Here is a 21,894-nt window from a genome sequence, read left to right as displayed (position 1 = left end):
ATATATTAGTCTACTGTAGCACCACGTACCACAGGAGCTCTAGGTCTAATGCAACAGCCATCAAAAACTTGGTGTACTTCCATAATGCTTTGCACATTAATAAATGCAACTGTCTGATGGCCATAGGCGTTACCAGCGAGCAGCATGCTTTTTATGGTTAGCGTGGACTGATCCACCCAGGAACCCAGCAGCCACTCTTTCAGGAAGACTCATTCTCTTTGACAGCAATCTGTGATATAAGCCTTATTTCACTTTTAGGAAAATTGAGACACTTCCTATGGAAGCACGAAGGACTATAAAAGCATCTATCTTAAAGTAGACTTGCAAGGCCTTTCAATATGAACGACTTCAGTGCCACAGGTTGGTTGAGGCAAGATGAAAATAAACACACCTTGCCGTTACCTGTTAAATAAGGACTTGAGAAGCATTTCAGCGTCACACCAGGACAAAGCAGCCCTCTTGTCCTTGTGGAACGGGCTATATCACAGCTAAACCACAGCCCCTATCCTGGACTTTTGCACTGCACGTGACTAAAATAAACTTGAAAAATAAGCTAGTGGCCCAGGCTCCATGGGAAGAACAATCTGTGGAATCCTAAATTTTTGCAAGATAGACAGTCTACCAACTTGGTTCTGCACATGTGACAAAAAATGTCTAGCTGTCCAGTAATGTAGTTCAATGAATGTCACAAAAAATAGTCTTCTTGAATATTTTCTTTCCAGTTCTGGAGAGGCTTTCCATCAGGAGTAGAAAGTGGTCACCATTTTTGCAGTTAAAACTCTGTCAGCGCTAGATGCCATCCCTCGTCACAGCAGCCAAGCTGACACCAAGCTAGGCAGTGTCTGCCCAGCATCTCCAAAATAAGATACCCCTGTGTGTATGTATATTTTAAATCAGTGGCAGTGCTATATGCACCTGCATCGCAGTGCCCATGAAACAGCAAACTCACCCACCACCCTCACAGGCTGCGTAACACCGATGAAATTACCAGATTACCAATTACCATTACCAGAAGCAGGCTGCACAGAGACTACGTCAATCATCATCTGAACACAAGCAAAACCTAACCGTGGAATGACAAAACTCAAGGGTACGTGCATCAATAAAGTAGAGGAAAAACAAATGACAAGAAAACAACTGATAATCTAAAGTACAGAAGTTATTTTAACTTCACCTCATTACTTCTTGCTCTCAACTAGCACAAGCAGAAGAAAGGTCCTCTGCAAGAGTCCTGTTTCACACTAGACAATCCTTACATCCCAAAATCTATGTTATTACGAAGTTCCTCAAGAAAATAAAATACAATTAAAAAATCTATTAGTATGAATGACAATTTACATATTAGCAGACTACAACAGTAAGCCTCTCAAATGTCAAAATTAACTAAAGAAATTGATAGCTGTTCAAAAACTAATTTGATTAGCTGATCACCAGGATTTCACATTTGCTTCTAGGGTATAATACATTTACTCAGAAGTTTAGAAGCAATCAAAAAAAGCTTTTATCACCAGCAAGCACTAATTTCAATAAGCAAAGAGGTAATTGTGAGTATTTATCACTTGAAGGACTGTATGCACTAAACCACCTTAAATTCTTCAAAAGCCAATAGGAACTTATTTCTGCTTAACCAGAATCTCTCAGAACTAGTGAAGATGGGCTGCTGGGTGCCTATCTATCTACAAGATATTTATCCTTGGAATTATCCTCCTCTAATCCTTTAATAGATAACTGTTTTAAGGAATTTGGGAAAGTTAGGTTTAAAGACTACGTAGTAAGGCAACTACTGATAACGCCAACGAAACCATCCTAACGCTGATAGATGGAACAGTTCGCTTTTTTCCTGGTGAAGAGATGATAACTCCTTTGACAATGAATTTAACACTCAAATATTTTCTGACAGTTTTTTCAAGAATCCAAGGAGGAAGCAGTTCTGTTCAGCACTACTACATTGACATTTCCTTCTCGCCTGATTTGCAAGGAGGTCTGCAAGATTAAAATAGGCTACCTCTGACTTCTTTCTGTGATTTATTAGATCCAGCACAGTTCAAGCAACTGTGATAGCAACCAATACAGACCAAGAATTAGTGTCCTTTATCCTAGGCTTATCCCAAACAAGCTGTGAATTTGGAACAGATTCAAAACAGAAATATTCCCAAACTATCATTTCATTAAAACAAGCAAAATGAAGTGACACCATAATGAAGAAAAAAAAAATCCAAACACAGTATAGGTGGTCTCTGTTCTTAGAACATTAAACTTAGTCAAAGGAAGTTTATAAAAAATATACCAGGGACTTCTAGAGATAAATTCGTAAAAAGCAAGCAGAATAACTATGCTGTTGGAAGAAGTTTTTGTTGTTATTTTGTTTAAACCCAGGTATTACAGAAGACACAAGGCAGGCTACACACATGAAACCCGTGGAAGGTGAGACAGCAATAGTTCCCAGTTTCTGCCCTTCTACAAACTCCCATGAGACACACTGATGTATCCTCAGCCAAGAAACACCCCTTGATGTGAATCTTTAGAAAAAAGCTGCTTGTGCGAACAGGTTGTTTACACAGCACCGCTCTCCCATGACATGCTTCTATACTGTGCATTTTGAGTCTTGTATTTACTGCAGCAACTTTGAAGTATCTGATCATGACCAAAAGCAGACTTCCACTGCCCTGGACCCTGATCATCTCGTTCATGTTGCTTCATATTCCATTTTAATTTAATAAAAACCAAAACACAGATTAAAATGATTTTTTTTTTTACAGATTTTAAGAAAGGAACTGCAAAGCTAGCCTGCTTTATGTTAGGATCACCAGGATTTGTGGACAACAATATCTTTGAAAGCAAAGCTCCAATTCAACTTTTTGTGTAAACGTTCTTATTGATGTTTGTTCTCAAGGTGTCTCAATGCAATCACAGTCTGCCAGGATAATCCCAGTGAGAAAGGACCTCAGGAGGGCTCCAGCCCAAGCCATCCTCCCCAGGCTGGGCCAACAGAGGTAGCAAGAGCCTCTCCTTCACCTGGGTCCATCATCACTTGGCACCTTATGGTGAAGGACTAACCAACTGGTGAGGCACAGACCAGCTGCCCTGTTCACCAGGAGCTGCATGTTTTCCTTGTTCAATCTTTGACCACCAACACAGCAGTTGAATGCTTCTTGTTGCCTTTCACATCTCTTTCAATTCCTAACTCAAGTTGAGGTTTCACTTTGAGATCATCCCCACTTTGAGATCAGGCCTAGGCAATGTTTCCAAAATCTTCCTTTGTACCCTTGTCCCTTCCCACCCTCATGCACTGCCTTTCAGCAGCAGAGCTCCTCCATGCACTCCCCGCCTTGCCAAGGGGTCTCCTGACAGGCTTGTGTCTCCAAGTGCAGGGATGGACTGTTCTTGAGCACAAGGATGCTGCCCTGGAGGGTCTGACAGCTTTCCTGGACATCTGCACCTCCCAGCTGCCTCCCATGGAAGGCCACCTACCAGCTTCCCAAAAATGTGCTCTCCTAACACCCAGAGTCTGCACACTGCTTCTCCTTCCTCGCTCCTGCAGGATCCAGCAGCAGTGTCTCACAGTCCAGCCAAGGCTGCCGCCAACCCCACATCCCCAAACTGCTCTTCCTCATTAGTGAGCAACAGATGCTCTTGTCCACCATCCTTGGCTTGCCCATCCAGGGCCATGCATCAACAAAGTGTCCTTGATATCCTCCAGAAAGCATCTCAAGAGCTCCAACCCCACCATGTTGCCTGTTCACAAGATCCCAGGAGGCTGAAGTCTGCCATGAGAACAGGGGTCTGCAATTTGGAGACTCCAGTTGTAGAAAGGTGGCTTCTATGGTTCATAGCAAACTCCCACCATGTCACTCTCACTGGCCTCTGGCATGTAATGCCAGTGGCATGGAGGAGCTCAGTTGCTGCCTGTTAGTTTTGATAACTGCTTATCATACACTTAAGACTTTAAAACTTTCAGAAATGTTTTTAAGAACTACATGGGAGAACTACTGAAGCCAAAGTTCCCAGATTTCAATGGGACTTGGATTTGAGTCTATGTAAGTTAGACACTTAGATTTAACCATCAGAATACATATACAGTTTAAGTCACCACATTTCTAGGAACGGCTCTGTACATAGAGATCCTGACAGCAAAAGGAAAACCCAGAAGCTCGAGGCTTTCAGAAGCAGCCCGAGGTCTGGGACATACAGCAGTGCCCCATTGCAATCTCCAGCCTTCCTGGCTGATGTAGCACCAGCTCTGTTTGCCAAAACCACGAAGGAGCAGCCGCCCCATCCCAGGGTGAGGTACTTCACACCACTGCTAGGAGCACTACTTACCAGAATCTTAAAATTCTGATGCAAAATGAGAATAAGATGAGATGTGATGTGGAAACCAGTACTAAATGTTTAATATGATCAGCAATTCACAATTATTTCTTAAGTGTCTTTTTCTGGATAGCTTTCCACTGCATGATCCTAGTGAGAAGATAATATGAGATGCTGCTTTTGAATAAGTTATACATTTCCCTTGCTTTACTTGAACATAACAATGCCACCATTATTAATATTTTTACTCTACAAAACAGCGCTAGCCTTCCGAAGAAAAAAGTCCTTGACCAAAATATCAGAGGACATTAAACTGAGAAGTGATCTACTGATGCAAATCATTAAATCTATTTGCATTTGCTTACTGAACCCTAACACAGAAATTAAACTACATAGTGTGGGAAAAAGAGCTGGTTTTGCATGGTTAAAAGGAGACATCTTGGAAGATCCAAGCTCTATGTCATTAATTTTCCTTCTTCCCCTCATTAACAAGTAAAATGTTTTCACTGCTTGAAAAGTTTTAATAAATAGGAAAAAGCAGGGCAGCTGACATAAGTTTTTAATGTAATATACAAGAGCTTTTAATATTTTTACATATATTAATGTAAAAGCTAAAAATAAATGTTAAAAGGTTACATTTGTGAAGAAAGAAAAATGGCATTTACAGTTACAGGATAAGGTTTTAGAATTTAACTCTTTCTTTTCCAGCATGGTGTTCTGAAGATCATTTGCCATTTACCTGAAAATCAATATAAGTGCACAGGTGAGCCACTGCAGAAGAGGTACACGTGTTAAGGACACACATTATCTCCCAGCTCCGCACTCCAGGATGATTTACTGTGCTTTGTCCTACCACATTAGACATCTTCAATTCTCTTTATAGAGGGAATTAAGGTAGGCATTTTAAGAACAGCTATAATTAGCACAAGCATTGGTACTATGTAATCTTTGTGAGTTTTACTGCAAATGTATGAACCAAAGTAGCAAACGATGACGAGCTGCTGCAGCAAAGCCACCCAGCCCCAGGTCAACCCAAACAACCCTGGCACTTCTCAAACACCATACAGTGCTCTGATCATAGCATCTGCATAGCCAAGGCTCTTCAGGTAGGTACCACAGACTTCTCAAACCACTTTAATTCAATTCTCTCACTTAAGGAGAGCTGCAAGAAGGGTTCCTCTCATCCAGATGGGTGTCAATACTTGTGCCTCACTGTCTAAGCTCCAAACAGCTCTGTGGCTTTAACTTACTCTCAGCATCACCTGTCTATGCATCTAGATTTTTTTGGAGGACTAGAGAAGCCTGGGAAGAAAACCAAGATGAAGAATTGCAATACTTAAGAATACCCACTAATTCTGATACATAATAGAAACATAATCCATGTTATTATGCAGACCACTTTCCCATCTTTATAGCAAGGATCTGCAATGGAAAAATGCTCCACTGCATTAATACACCTCTGGCACAAGAAGCTGAAAGGTTCCACTCATGGCCTGAATTACAGAAGAGTTAGATACACCAGGCATAGTATCTGTGGCATAGTATAGGGCAGGGTGTCAGGAAAAGATTTGTTTCCCGAGAAATTTCTTGAAGAGATGATGCTGCATAGACAAATTCTCACACTCCTCTTTGGCAAAATTATTTTTCATCACTATTACAGCTCTACATCTTCTGCACCAGAAATAAACCCATCATATTTGTGGTATTTTCAAGTGGGTGTCTGCACAAGTTACATTATCTAATATAGTTTGTTGTTATTTTTGCCATTTTAAAATATCATCACTGTAAAATGCGATTACTGGGTTATAACATTTCTTGCTTTACAAGTCTTGGCCAACCATCAAGGTTTACAAACACACACCAGTCGAGCAGCAAAGCTTTCTCTTCTCCTGCACACTGAAATAGGTCTTCTAGTGTTTTGACATGGCATTGTCCCCATTAACATTAAAGGTTTTAAAACATCAGATTATTACCATGAATAACTGCCCATTAGAAATCCAGATTTATTTTATTTTTTTTTTTACATAGAGCCCTCAAAGGCTTCTCCAGCTAGATTTAGGGAGAAAAACACAACTGTGAAGACTTACAAAAACCACTCCTATTTGAATCTTGTAATACGGTCTTTGACAGATGAATAGAAATGCAGCAGTGCTGTCAGGAAAAATAACACATCTAAAGTATAGTATCGATTACAGTGGAGTTGCTCGAGATTCACTTCAGTTTAAATGAAAGAGGAATGTGGGTTTTTCCAATCATGCATAATAAAGTTCAGCATCCACACCCGACAGTAGCACTTACCCTGCAAACCATTTCTAAAAACATAGGAAACTACATATTTGAGCTGTACTAGGTGTAAGGCTTTGACAAAGTCTAAACTTTCTACATGTTTAAGTTTTTGAAACACTATTTCCAATAAAAAGTTTTCTTGATGCAGCATAAACAATCTGTAGCATCTCCACAAGAAACTATGAAAAAACCTAGCCCAGTTTGTTTTTAATAAAAGGAGAACTATGCTATATAATAACTCTTCCTGCCACATCCATTGAATCTGCTGAAATAAAGATTGATGCCTGGATATTTGTAGACACTTCTACCAGAGAAGGTAATATTTCTTTTTTTCTTTCCTTTTTTTTTTAAATATACCACCTTCCTGTTATTTTGAAGTAATCTGAAGTAACAAGCATCATCTTCCTATTAGCCAGGCATCTGCATGTTTTGTTTCTAAGACAAGTGCCAGAAAACTCAACGAGATTTGTGAGAGCTTAGTGCCACAAGTTAAAAGATACTCAGAAATGAAAGGCTTAGAGAAATATGTGTAAGACTGACTTCTCCTTTTGGTCACTGTTCTACATAGGCACCCAAAACATGCTTTCACTTTACTCATCAATATGAAAAGTCAACATTGTCAGGACTGCAAGGGGTTAAAACGCAAGAGAAGCAGCCTAAAGACCAGACCAACACCGAGCACATGTGTACTGCTGCACTGCCTCACACACACAGCGCTCCCCCCATTTTCAAGGGAACCAAGCGTCTAAAATCCCGCGTGGATTTTGCCCTACGTGTTGAGCAAGCATCACCCCAGAAGGACCAGGCACTCCGAGCCAGCCAAAGTAGTACTTTGAAGCTTTTGAGAACAAGGTACTACAGAAGCAAAGAACACATGGAGCAGTCCAAGCCCTTCACCGAGCCGCTACCGAAGGACTTAACACACCCAGACTCACAGCAAATGCAGACTGTATCTCAAACCTAATCTCTTTATATTAACGCCTACAAAAGATCCATCTAATGAACCATTTCCCAGTTACTGTAAACAGTAATTAAATACATTAAACTATAGAAAAGGAAAAGTGCCATGCAAAACATACTTTGATCACTGATAAGTGCTGTCAGCTTGGGTGATTATGGTATTTACAAGAGTAAGTGCCCTGTTTTAGCTGGCAGGAAAGCGACGCACCTGGACTTGTCCACAGTCAGTGCTTTAACATTTTTAACATCCTCCCTTACGGGAGGACTACAACCTTACAGAGGACACACACTGCTACAGTACTGGTTAAGAAAACCAACCAAAAATAGTAATTTTCCAAAAAGTGCAGAGATGTTGATTTTTTTTAATGTTACTAATCATAAAGTCATAATGCATGCAGACCACAGGATGACTTCATATGGACTTGGTCTTTGAAATAAACAGTGATACAGCTTTCCTTATTCAAGAATAATGGTTGTAAATACAGTTGCCCATCTTCAATAGCAGAAGCATCAGGCTCTGCAGAAGGAACAGAACCCAGTGGCTTGGTTCTACCAGATACAGCACATTTTTCCTCAAGAAACAACCTGGAGTCTATAGAGCCTATGGTACCAGCAGCTTAAGTTTCAAACAGGTCTCTAGTACACCTTCCCCTCCCTGCTCCCTCTCTACATTTAGAGATCATCCCAAAGCCATTAACTTCTTTACTGCAAACGTGTACTTTCTCATTCATGTTTTATCCCATACCATTTTAATTAGAAACTCTCCACTGTTACACAATAATTTTAAGGAAGAACTGAAGAGGGGAAGAGTGGCACCTCTTCCAAGCTACATTGCCAATAACCCTCTATTCACATAAGTCACATCAGATGTTCATGGTAAACCAGAAACCTATTCAAAGCAGCTAAACAGTAGTCACATACCTACCTCCTTCAGTCGGTTTTAGTATGCCCCTGAGCTCCACTAAGTTTCTTAGCCTTGGCTGATGCTTATTGGAAAAATAGGAGGAGTGGCACTCTCCCAAATGCCTCCCACTTGTGGCATCAAAGTGAGATATCACTCACAGTAAATTTTACAGTATGAGGAATGAAACAGTTAGCAAAGTTGACATTTAAACCATCATCACTGGCTATGATTAAATACCTCAGAGATGAACAGAGTGGTTCACACCTCTCCAAGTTATTGTTCTAGGCTCTTAGACTCCCATACACCACTGCACCCGCTGCATTTTCACACACTTGAGATTTTCTTTGAATCTGTAATAGCTGGAAACCTGCTTAAACAGATTCTGGAGAGTTTCTGATAATGTTAAACTGGCAGAGAGAGATTGACTGAAACCCTGGTGAACTTCTTGAACTGCAGATTCACCCTTAAAAGGTTTAGGCAGATTAATAATACAAGAATGGCCAAACTGGCTTCTTGTTCCTCCTTCTCTGATCTCCCTCAGTAAGATGTAGGGAAATGAAACACTATAAAGAAAACTGCAAATAACTTTCAAGAAATACAGAGAGCAGATGGGATCACACTGCTTCCAAAATAATCTCTCTTCTGAAAATAGCATAAAGGGAAGTCTGGGGTATTCCTACACCACCAGGAAAATGCACATTTTGACCATTCAAGCAATGGTAAACAAGTCAATCTGCCCAACCTCAGTTCTCAAACGTGCACCAAGTGCCAAAAACTCCTCTGCAGTCTCTTGAATTCAAGTTCACACCCATACCAACACACACCCCGTTCCCCAAGTCCATGGAAGAGCAGACCACCTGCATGCGTTGTCTCCTGCAGGAGATGGGAGCTCAGGTTCCTCTGTCGAGCTCAAACCAGCCATCCGCCCTGGTAGCCCCCGGGCTGGAGGAGCAGGAGCCCAGTGGCAAGGGGGTGGCTGCCCCCAGATCATCCACATCCAGCCCCAGCGCTGGGCCCATCCAAGGATGGGAGTGACAGACCACAGCCAGTTCAGCTAAGCCTTCAAGTGGAAAACTCAAGGATGCCACCATAAGAAGTTGTTAAGTCCCACGGTAGATGTCAATGTTAGCATAACCTGGCATCTGTGCCCACTAATCACATGGCAAATTTAACTTTCATTTCACACGCATGCTCATCGGTACGTAGTAGTATTTGCACTGCTCTGACCCCGTGCTCAGCAGGACAGGATTTCCCAACCACACACTGGAAGCTGTTTCAGTTTACGTCAAGGCATGTTCTACTACTGCCCTTCCTTTTACTAAAATCCTCCAGTTGTCACTATTTCCCTGCATTAGCACACATGTAGGCTAGCTAATCCTTGCCACATGCTGACCACGCAGGGAGCTGGGAACCCTGGGGCAATTTTCCTGAGGGAAGAGGAAATTCCTGAAATTTTAATTTTTGCAACACGGGAAAAAACTGTTCCCTGCTGCCATCCCAACTGCCAAGTCAACATCCCCGTGTTTCCAAAGTATCTTCTGCTGTACACATTTTGCACAGTAACAGAAGCCATGCTTGTATTTTCCGGTTAACAGAAGTCACAAGTGCAACTCCCTACTTGCCAAGCAGATAATTCACCCCTCCGGCTCAGGAGTAAGACAAGGCTTCTCAAAACAGAGTCATCCCAGGCTGGGAACACCGCAGACAACAGCAGAATAACGAAGAAAACTAATTCTGAAACAAAGCTGCTAAAGACACTTAGAAGTACAACAGCAGCAAAAAAGTGAGTTTCTTTTGGACATGAGCAAAAAGAGTTAAACACTTGCAATATTTCAGGTAGGAATACTGGAGGAAAGAAAACCTTCTTGATCAAAACTAACGCTTACATTTGTATACACTGAAAGAAAAACCACAACAGCTGATATAGCACTAAATACATATATACAGGATATATACAGTTTTAGTCCTTTTGAAAATATGAACTGTGAATCTGAAGTTTTGTTTTTATAAATGTCTATTTCTAGCTTCATCTTTGGTGTACTTTTTGCCCCACTTCACAACCCTGAAGCAATATACTCCACCTCGATTCAGAAAGAGCCCAACGCCCAGATCTCTAGACAGCCTGCGAGCCCAACGCGTGCACCTCCTCGTGGTGCTGCACGTAGGTTACAACTACCACAGCCTCCGTCGTGCAGCGTACGGCTCTCAAACACGAAGAATGTGATTATTCCTAAGCTATTCTGATACCGATATCATATACTCTGGCTTTATCTTCAGAACTTTATTAATTGACAATGCCAGCTTGAATGACAGACGAACAAGTCAATCCACAATTTAAATACTAAAATAGAACTAGGTGATTTCAAGTTAACCAGTTAGTACTGCACTTAGATTACAAAATGGTTAGAAAGAATTTTAGTTAGCATTCAGTAAATTAAAACTTTCACAGCCATATTTAACTGAAATACCTCATTCATATATATTAAGTTTTATTTTATGTATATATACACACATTTTAAAAGCTTGAATAAAAATTCCTCCTCCCCAAACAGAAACCATTACACCCTGACGTGCCTTGACTTTTAAACTCTACCAGCTTCACAAGGAGCAGAATAACCTTAGGTTATTAAAATAAGTTTCATCTCATTAATAGATCAATTTCTTTCAAGCATACTGAAAACTGAATTTTACTTTGTTGCTTCTCCTTTTAGTCTCCATTATAGTCTGTGTTCTTAAGTTTTAAGGAGAGCCATCACAGAATGGGTTGTAATCTCAGGTGATTAACTGCACAGCATTTTACAAGCTGTAAAATCGAGCAAGATCTCCACGAACCGATTATGCCATTAACCAGGCACTCTTATCAGATTTTTCTACGCTAGCAGGTTTGTCTGATGATTGCAAGTCTTAAGTATTTATATATTTCAAAGGTTTACTTATTTTTGGTGTTAAAAACCCTAAAATCTATATTGATTGTTACATGAAAAGTCCCAAGCACCATGGAGCAGAATACCAATATTTATTACTAGACTTGTGCTCATTATGGTTCTCTCTGACAGGGGTCCATTAAAATCAATTTTTATGTTTCTTATGGTTTTTCTACCCAATGTTCTTACCATAGTGTTTATTAGCCAGTTAGGAGAAACACTGGGCACTGTTTTGTTTTTATTTTATTCTGTCGAAAATAATGAGGCCAGATTTAACAACTATTCACTAGCAATGAGTAGAAGAGATTAAATGTTATACTTCAGCACAAACATTTACAGATGGCTTTAAAATTTTTAGAACTCCATCATCAGTAGAGACAAAAGCAAGTCCCACCTTCCACCTCTTTCAGATTTAAATTCTTAAACTAGTTGTAGGAATACTCTGCTTACCATTAACTTCTGAAATGCTCGAGTAATATTCCACCTATAACAATTTTTGCATTGAAATCATGCAACCTGCTAAGTTAAGTGTTATCAAGATGCCACTAAAGCCTCAACACTTCTGTGAGGCCAGGAAATTAAGTCAGCTCACCACTGAGAAAACCGAAAGGCCAAGATCAGATAAAAATTAAAGAATCAGGAAAACTGCCTGAAGAACAAGGTCATGAGATCCTTCCTCAACCAGCCAACCTGGCCACGTTACGCAAGTGAACGGCAGCCCCCGTAGCGAGCTGTCCTTACAACGGGGACAGAGCTGCCTCGCAGCCAGGCTCCCCGCAGCAGGGACAGTTTGCGACTAGCAGCATCTTGCATCTGTGCAGGCAGAGGTGAGTAACAGTTCTCGGAGCTTTTGGGGAAACACGAATAATTTCCTCAGAAAAGGTCCGGGTGCCTGAAAGAGCAATTGCTCTACCCGGCCTCCCCACCACCACCCGTTGCTCTGAAGACATTTACCATCCCTAAAAACGTTGTTCAAAAAGAGAAGGCAAGCCATCAAGTGAAACATTTGAAACCTCAACATTAAAGATAGAAGTCAAACAGACCTTTGCTCTTACTTCTCCAGGAGAGCTACATAAACACACCCAGTATAACAATACCTCCCCATCCACCTTCCTGGTCTCTCCTAATTAAGAGCCTGTAATTATTTTCTTCCAATAATTTGCCATTTCACTATCAGCCTGTATTTTTAGTACCCACAACTTCACAACTGTTTTTGCCTTCAGCTTTTACTTTCATGCAATTCACTTTATGTCTAGCTTTATGTCTATGTCTACAAAGAACACACAATTTCTTGTATTCATCACCTTTGAGAGCCCACAGACCATTTTCCTGCTATTCTTCCACCCACTTTGACATTTCCTCTTCTCAAGGGCGAAAAGCCCTCATCTGCTTAGTTGTTCAAGCAGACGCTGCAAAGGCAAGCTTTGGCCTTATCCTAAATACCCCTTTATCACCATTCCTCATCAACAGAAATCCAGTACTTAAATCAGCACATGAAGAAACTGAAGTACTTATTTCCCTATCACTGGAGTTGGCAAAACTGTCAAATTGAGGGTTTTGCCTCTAATTTTTTTGTATTAGAGGCAAAAACATATTTCAATCAGAATACACATTATGCTTCATATTCCTTATTAATTTTATGCACACTTAAATTACAAGGCTAATAAAATAGGAAAACAAAAGAGGGGAAACCCCACAAATCAATGGAGAATTTCAGAAGTGAAAAGCAGGGGAGAAGAGGACAATGCAGAGAAGGAAGCCAAACCTGTTTGAGTCTTGTCAGGAAAAGCTCTGCTGTAACAGACCATGGCAAAGCTGCAATTTTATTACCAAAACCAGTTGAAGAGACCAGCCTTAATCAGTAATATTAGTAACTTTCATTTTGGCAAAGAAATCTGGCATCTAGTAATTTTGAAAGAATTCAGTGTTCCTTCTAAAAATGTCACTCAGCATTTCCTCACAAAGAAGGAAAGAGCAAGCCAAAGACGTGAACAGGCCAGATGTACTTTAGCAGATTGAACAGCACTTCTATTCAGCAGTAACACATACCAATACCTCCTCAGCCCATCCTGTATTTGAGACATCACCTCCACTGCCATGTGCGTCACCTGTTCTGAACTCCAGAAGACATTACAGCTATGCAAAACCAATTAAAGTTCTCACAAGTAGTATGCAGTAATTAAAACAATTATTCAATCCTGGTTCTGCCTGTTGGAACATTCATACCTTGGTACACATCTGCAAAATTTGCAAAGTATGCAAGGAGGTCTGAATCCTCAGTGATAGTCCAAAATTAGGGGGCAGGATGTACTTTCAAAACCTACATTAAAAATACTTTTATTTTACAACATTTCTTTGCTAATATTATAGATGTGGCAGAGAAAGAAATGCATTTTAGAGCTGCCACTCCGTAAAGGTACAAAAGAAGCTGCTTCTGCCTCTCACAGGAGCAAGTACTGTGTTCCCACTATGGCTAGTAAAAACAAGTACACATAGTCGTGTCTTAGATCCTCTGGGCAATCTCCTTCCTCTGCCACATACATAAACATAGGATCAATAGGACATGAACTTACCCACTCGGCAGCACGCTCATTTTTGGAAGTTTTATTTCATGTAAGCCTGTTTCACACCCAGATATCTTGAGTTTTCCCACAGGGCTAAGCAGAACTGCGTGTTTCTCCTTGCACTGAGATGCTCCCTGTTTGGAATTCACCTGTTCATGAAAACAAACTCCTCTTTAATTGCATGCGCTTTCATCAATTAACATTCATCTCAAGGCATTTTGATCAGTTTTCAAAAGTAATTTAAAAAAGCAAGAAAACAGCATATTTCAAGTCTCCTCAACTATGGCTTTTACTTTCAAAACTCCAAGTTAAAATGATCCATCCTAAGAAGTCAGCATCTAAATCAAAGTCTGAAAAAACATGTTAACTAGCAGAACAGCGACCTTTGTAAAAATCTCAAGTAATAGCAGTTTCATGGTTGGTTTATCAGCTAACACCCAATGTGCTTTGACACTGATTTCAAAAGGATGATTGTGACAAAGTATATTCACTGGTTTACAGCAGCAGTGTTATGCAAATAACTGCTGGAACACAAATAGAATATGTCTGCTGGAAAAATATATGAAAAAAATCAATCATTCCTTAGTAAAAGAAACATTTTTTTATTTCCATTGTTACTAGTCTGGTTTTACGATTACTGATAGGATGTAGTTGGAAACAGATGCCAAGCATTTCTCAATATTGTACAAGACCAACAATAACATACTTGTCAAATTTGTCTTGGCTAAAAAAACCCAGTCTGACTCAGTAGATGCTTGAGCTGTATGTACAGTTTGGTTTGTACAAACATTAGGAGAGAAAGAGGACAGAACACCACAAGTATGTCCACTGCAGAGTCACCCAGACACCAAACCATAGGGTCGGACCACATCGCCATCGGTGCTGTACAACCAGGACAAAAAAGCCTTTGCTCCAGAGAGCTAAATTCAAGTGAAACTGGACAAAAAAGTGAACAGAACAAAGAAACCCAAGTAGTTAAGGCAGCACCAGCTAACTCGATCAAACATCCCAGTTACAGCAGGAGACCAACAAGGAGGTGTCTTGGTTTTTAAAGTCACTGGGACCATACTGCTAACTTGAAGTTTGCCTCGCACCTGAAAAATTCACTTATTACTGCAATGTTCAGAACCAACAGTCTCCACAGACAACTGCGCAAACTTATTTTCCCCGGTATTTATGCAAGTTTATAGTCCACTCCACCTAGGACACCTATGTCTGCCTACAGCAAGGGGGACGATGCGGAAAGGCCGATGAAGCATCAGATGAAATGCAGAAGTGATTACAAAGCTGGGAAACCAACTGAAGAGCACAATGACAGACGAGGGGTGCAGCAGGAGACAGGAAAGTCTACGCATGACGACTTATAGCTGACCACTCCTTGCAGCTGTACAATAATTTTTTTCAAAATAAGAGAATTTTTTTAAATCCCATCATTAAGTGCTATGTAATGAAGTCACATCTGCAAGTAATATAATCAGTGTGAAGAGAGGAGAAAAAAAATCAAGTAGACAGTTTTGCCCACAAGGGCAAAAGTAAACTTCAACCTCTGAATTTTGGGAAGCACTTACGCAATTCCTCAGTTAGACACGCAGCAACCAGTGCAAATTTACTCAGCTTAGAAGTTCTGCACAGCGTGCTGGGCTTGAAGAACTGCAGGTTCCTAGGGGTTTTAGTTTGACTGTAATCCAAATCAGCTTTTTGCTAAATAATCAAATGTTTGCTGGTGTTACAAAGAAACTCTCCTTTTCAACCAACTTTTTCCTCTGTCCTTCTCCCTCCTCAAGGAGAGGACATGGGTGAACTTTTTTTGGAGCAGCACCTCACAGCAGAAGTCTTAGTAAAAAAGCAACTTAAAATTTTACATATGTGGAAAACCAGTATACATTCTTCATTTTTATTGGTGTGACAGCCGTAAACTAGATGCACTGAACCTCATACCATGTACTCCACAAATATAACAACTTAGAAGAGGACAGCTTTTTCATTATAACAAAACACAGGATGCAGCAAGTAACAGAAAACTATAAATAACCCTATGAGTCCACACCAAGTTGAACTAAGCTTTATAGATGAAAACCTTGAGTGAGTACAACCAGTATTTTCAGTCTTGTTTATCATACACATTGGGCAGCAATATTTAGAAGGTTTATTTTTATAAAAGAATGAAACCGCATGACTTATATCCACAGACATATGCGATTGGGTTGCGAGCCTCAAAGATGAAGGTCACGGTACAGATGTACAAGGCACACTATCCTCTGACCAGATACTAATGTGCCTTTTCACTATTTACCTACAGCTACCAAGATAAGCCAGGGAAGATTGAGGTAACGATACGCCCCTGCAGGCAGTGTTATTTTAAAATAAAGTGAAATTTTATTCCAGATTTAAATTCATTGCAACAGTTTTCAGATGCAAATAAACAGCCTTTAAACTTGGCCAGCTGAAGTTACCAAATACTTAGATATCATTTACTGCATCCTTCCCATACAGGCACAATTTGCTCAACATCATCTTCCCCATAGTGCCCTTGCTGAAGCTGTGAGAACTAAATGAATGGCAGCTTAAAGCAAAAATCTAATAAATCCAAATAAGCTGGAGAAAAAAGGCAGAAGGCAGTTTATGTAAATGAATCATTCGAGGAATTTTGATAAGGTACTGCATGAACTCCACCTTCACTCTCCCTTTCCACTGTAATACCTACAAAACTGTGTCGAAATTTCTCATAATTTCAAAATTTATTAGGTAGAAAAAATAGGACTTTTAGAGAAGGAACTTCTCCTGCCATCCTCTGGAGTCTTGCTACAGAAATAAAAATGTAGATGCAGCGTATGTAAGTCCATATCTCACTAGACTGCTAAATGCTCTATAGAAAATTGGAAGACTGTTGTTAGCCAACAGAATTAAGTCCTTTTTGTCATTAATAACAGATGAGTATCAAAAGGTTTTCACAGTGGAAAATTTATCAGTAAGAATATTAGCATGATTTATGAGTTAATGTCCTGTACAGAGGAGCCTCATTTTCCAGGCATGCTCCCATGACTTTGCAACAGCACATGCCTCAGTAGCAGCACGCTCCTCCGAAGGGCGAAGGTCCCCTAAATTACACACCAACTCCACTGAACACCACTCGGAAACAGAGATGTGCTGCTCAAATTGCTTTCCGAGGGTTCAGATGCTAAGGATGCAAAACAGCAGCGAGTTTTATCTCCTAAACGAGGTGCTGTGAACCCAAAAGCCAGCATTAGCTTGATGACTTGCATATAAGGATCTTAACCTCTTATGCTTTCCACTGTAATTCAGTTTAACAGCCTTGCCGCAGCCAAGGTTTTCAGTACTAAAACATACCTCCTGTTTGATTAAAAACAGATTTTATTTAAATTTGCATTAACAGTCTTTCACATTACAGTAAATAATTCAGAATTATTTTCTGTGTTCTACTGCTCCTAAACCCCCCAAAAATTCCACTGTAGTTTGGTCCAAGATCCTAGAATCCAATTCATATCCATAAAGGGGAATGGATAAATAAAAAAATTCAGAGAAATCTCAAGGATCAACAAGGTTCAAAACCACCCCACCATAGCAGAGTGTCTCCATGCCTCATGTTCTCCCAAGAGGTTTGTATTTTCAGAAGACAAGCCAAGAGAGCAAACCTCACGGCATTTCCTCCACTTCAGCACCATGCCCCAAATCACTGTTACTGAATTGGAGAAAGAATGCAAAATATCTTCATGAACATTACTTTCCAACTTCTCCTGTGTTCACCTCTTAAAGGTCTCACAGTGCACATGTACAGTGGTAAAACCCTAAAGACTGCAGATTTCCACTGGAAAAAACCACAACAGTACTGCCCATGGATGCATTTGCACCCTCCACAAGGGTTCAGCCCTCAGGTTATCAGAAATTGTCTTAAAAACAAGTTCTGTCTGAAGGCTGTGGTCAAAGAGACCAAAGACAACACCTTTTCACACATTTTTCCCTTCAGTATTATTGAGCACATGAATCCTTCCCACCAGGAAGGAGCCAGAGCCCTATCTCTGATGGATCTCCCTCTACAGGTTTTCCTATTTCCTTCACTCTGCTTTAGCAACAATATAAGCCTACCATGCCATATCAAAATATTAATGATAATCCCCTCTGCCACCACCTGCATCTGATTTAACAGGGTATTTCCATTAGGCTATATAGCATGTGGCTGAACTTCAAATGGAAGTCCTCATGATTTTTTTTACTTGAATATTTCCAAGAATCAAGGCAAAAATAACATATTCAACTGCTAAACCTAATGTGTCCTTGCACATACTGCAATTTTATTTTTTTAAAACCAAGAGAATCCAAGTGCATTATCAGTGAGATGTCACAGTTGCCTCCAAGAAATGGGGCTCTTGATCCTTTCAGATTAACAGAAAGTATTAATTGCTGAGCTACCCGATAACATAAATGCAACCAGCAGGATGAAGTTGCATTACAATTCTTTCCCTTATTTCATCTGCCATTTCTCAAACCCAGAAATGGTCGTATTTCTACCATTTCTAGACTAGCCACTGCTGCACATTTGAAAATTCCCTACTTAATTCTTCTACATCATGAAAGTTACTGTTGTTTAAAAATAAAGAATCCACCCAGATGCTATACTAGGTTTCTCATGCAATCTTGCTCCAGTGTTGGGCTAGGACATAACTACACCTTGGCTTCAAAAACTAAAAATAATTGTCAGCATGTATTGTCTGAGAGGATCCCAAACTGCACTATACCTGCTAGTAGCACAAGTCATAGGGATTCTTAGCTGTAAAAAGTGAATTTCTGGAAGCATTTATCCAGTAAGATCACCACAGTTTGAGGGTGGTTTCACTTGGAGAGCACTGATGCCAGCCCATCCCACTCAAGGCACAACAAGTACCAACTTGTTCATTTACTTCCTATTCTCCATAAATATGTCCTAAAGACTCATTGCTTCAATATTCTGACATATTTGCATTAGGAAGCTAGCATATGAGCTATAATTCTCAAGCACCTGCCCTCTTTCTAATGATGCCATATAGTATCAGTGACTTGCCAAAAAGCAATACCAGGAATTTGTTGAGTTTGAGAGGATGATCAATAAATGCCAGGGAAGTTGCTTCTTCATCCTAATTACAGGAAAGAAATACCAGTCCTGAACTCTAAGTGTCCTTCTTTTGAGTATCAGTGTTCTCAAACCTGCTTGTTATTGATTCAAGTTTTGAATTAAAATTCAATGGAAGCTTGAAATATTGGATTTAAATTTAAGGGGAATACTTCACAGGTACCTGGACTGGTTTGGCAATTTGCTACTTCATTTCAGTCATCTTGCTACAGTCATTCTTCTTGATCCAGTAAGTTTACATCCTTCTCATAACAAAATCCTTATCAAATTGCATCAGCGGTATTTGTCAAGGCAAAAACAATCAGGGACCATCATAAGAAATAAGAAGTTAGACAGGTCCTTCTCCATCATTACCAACTCCACAGCAGCAAGGGCAGCAGAACAGATGAGGTGACTGTTTACCAACACCCCGTCTATTCTGAAGCGTAAAGGTCAGCATATCGCTCAAGTAATACAGCGGCGAGCACCGCAATTAGGGCAACTAATGGTTGCCACTGCAGTCATATCTTTAACTGGGATTTTGGAAACGGGGCTACTGCTGTTCCATACTGAGACAGCTGAAGAAAAAAAATCCAGTCATTAACATCTCCTGTTACCACTGTAACGACAACTGCATGAAATTATAATTTAGAAACACAGTCCCTAACGCTGTTTGCAAGATGTTTTAATTGCAGAAAGCTTCTGCCACCCCGCCTGGGACTGCGGAGATGAATAACGAGGCTGACCACGGCCCCCCGTTTGGCACGGCTGCTGGTGAGCTGACGCATGCCAGCGGTCCACTCATCCAAGGTTCATTGAATTATAGTTCTCTCAACATCTCCTTAATAGTTTAAAACTTCCTGTATTTGTTTTACTGGTTTCTGCATGTTTATTTAAAAGGAAACAATCCATTGTACGTTAAGAATATGGGAAAAGATATTAATAGTAAAAGGTAATGCATTTGTGCACATACTTCAGTGTGGAGGGTAATTTTCCAAACTTACACAGCTAGTCTTAGATGAGAAAGCTGTTTCTTACACTCTGTTTTAAAACAGAAAAATTTAAGGACTGGGGAAAAAAAACACAGGATCCATGCAATCAAAACACAAGTCTAAAAGCCTACTCCTGTTAATATCTTGATTAATCATCTATATTTTCATCTTCCCAATGAAGAGTGGCTGCTACTGTTCCAAGAGAAAAAATAATTTATGTGCTACAAATAATTCCAGTGTGGGGAGGAAAGAAGGGAACAGGCAGACAGAAGTCTCATACCTAGAAATAGTTTAATATACTGGAATAAAAATTATACAGAATGAGAAACATTTAATTCCTAGTCTTTTTGCATAAGCAAAGCATATGAAATTTGATTTCTTTCAAAGCTAAAATATGAACTTCTCTAAAAGCTGTTTCCTTCTGTTGAAAAAAAAGAGTCCAAAGATTTCCAGCTAACCATAATGGAGTGAGCTCTAAAGCTGTAAGGATGCCCTGATCCAAACAGGTCTCTACAGGTTTGACATCTTAATCTGGACTGCTGAAGCAGTGAGAAAGCTGTCCTGGAACCCAGGGCAGGGCTTCTCCTTGTCTAACAGAACAAGAGAGGCTGCTGCTGCCCTCTGCAACCCACGCTCACAGGGCAGTCCCACCAACATCACTCCTTCCTTAATGAAAAAGTAATTTCTGAACAAGATAACACACATTTCCTGTATCATTACACTTGAACATCACACATAGCATCCTTCAAACATATGCAAACCTGTTAGTCCAAGGAGAGCTGAGTGCCCCCCAGTTTTTAAATTAAGGCAAAAGTTAAACTTTGAGGAAAAAAGGTGTTGCATTCATTGCTTAAATTCAAGAAGAAAGCCTTGAAACAAAACCATCATCATGGTAGCTAATCAGATTTAATTGTCAATATAATCTGCTAACAAGCAAAATAACATTTAAAACTACCTTTGATTTTTTTTAAATACAAGTCCTTTACATGCTGCACCAGGTTGTTGTGAACTAGTGTTCATCACCACCCACCTGGACCTAAGCCACTTCTTCCCCCTACACATCCCACAATGTACTGCATGTATTTCTCCTTCCTAGAGCATCCAAAGCAAACTTTCAGCTTGCCAGAACAAAGGACCATATATCAGGTCCATATATTTTTGTCCACGCTGCAACAGTAATAAACACTGCCACAGCTGAAGAACAGGACTGTAATCCAGAGAAGGCTTTTAAACAAAAGCTGCCCTGAAACATTCTGCATTAAACATGCACATTTTCTCTCGTGCCACGTGAAGTGCTGCCAACCTGGCCATTTCCTGGGGTAAAGCCGATCCCAGCCTTGCAGGAGCCTTTTGCTAGAAACCTGTTCTGCACCCCGCTGGGGGCCAACCACTGCCATGGCTTGGAGAGCTCTAGCAGCTGACAGCCTTGCTTCTGCCATCCAGTGCTTGAAAAAAAAAAATGAGTGACTCCCCAGAAAACAATTTGCCAACCTCGCCCCTACCAGTGCCTTCCCATGGTGGTCTTACCAGACCAGTGTCCCCATGGCTTGGGAAGAACAGTATTTCTAAGCCCTCCTACCTGCTCCCTGCAGAAGTACTGCAGCCCAGGAGGGCTGGCAGCAGGCTTCCCAGGGACCCCACAATTGATCTCCTGGAGTCCTGGGCAAAACAGTTGTATTTCCAACCTCTGGCTGGCACATCATATTTATGCCATTAGCATGCAATTTCTTATTTTAAGAGAATTAAAACATTCAGTTCTCGTTATGAAACACAGCAGCCTGCATCCTCTCCAGTACTCTACTAATACCTCCAGTGCTTCTCTAAGTCAGTCTAACCCTGGTTAAGCCAAACC

At 40.4% G+C, this 21,894-nt stretch overlaps 1 protein-coding gene across 1 annotated transcript in view; it reads right to left on the bottom strand.

The window, feature by feature from the left end:
- The window catches only part of MGMT (O-6-methylguanine-DNA methyltransferase), a 172,483-nt gene that overhangs the window by 135,177 nt on the left and 15,412 nt on the right, over nucleotides 1-21,894 (bottom strand). The window contains exon 3 of the mRNA XM_072871186.1: nucleotides 13,956-14,095. Coding sequence (XP_072727287.1) covers nucleotides 13,956-14,095 — 140 coding nt within the window. The remainder of the gene's footprint in view (nucleotides 1-13,955; nucleotides 14,096-21,894) is intronic.

The sequence above is a fragment of the Ciconia boyciana genome, chromosome 8 (genome assembly GCF_034638445.1).
Source record: "Ciconia boyciana chromosome 8, ASM3463844v1, whole genome shotgun sequence".
Taxonomy (NCBI): domain Eukaryota; kingdom Metazoa; phylum Chordata; class Aves; order Ciconiiformes; family Ciconiidae; genus Ciconia; species Ciconia boyciana.
This window is presented reverse-complemented; position numbering and strand designations above follow the sequence as displayed.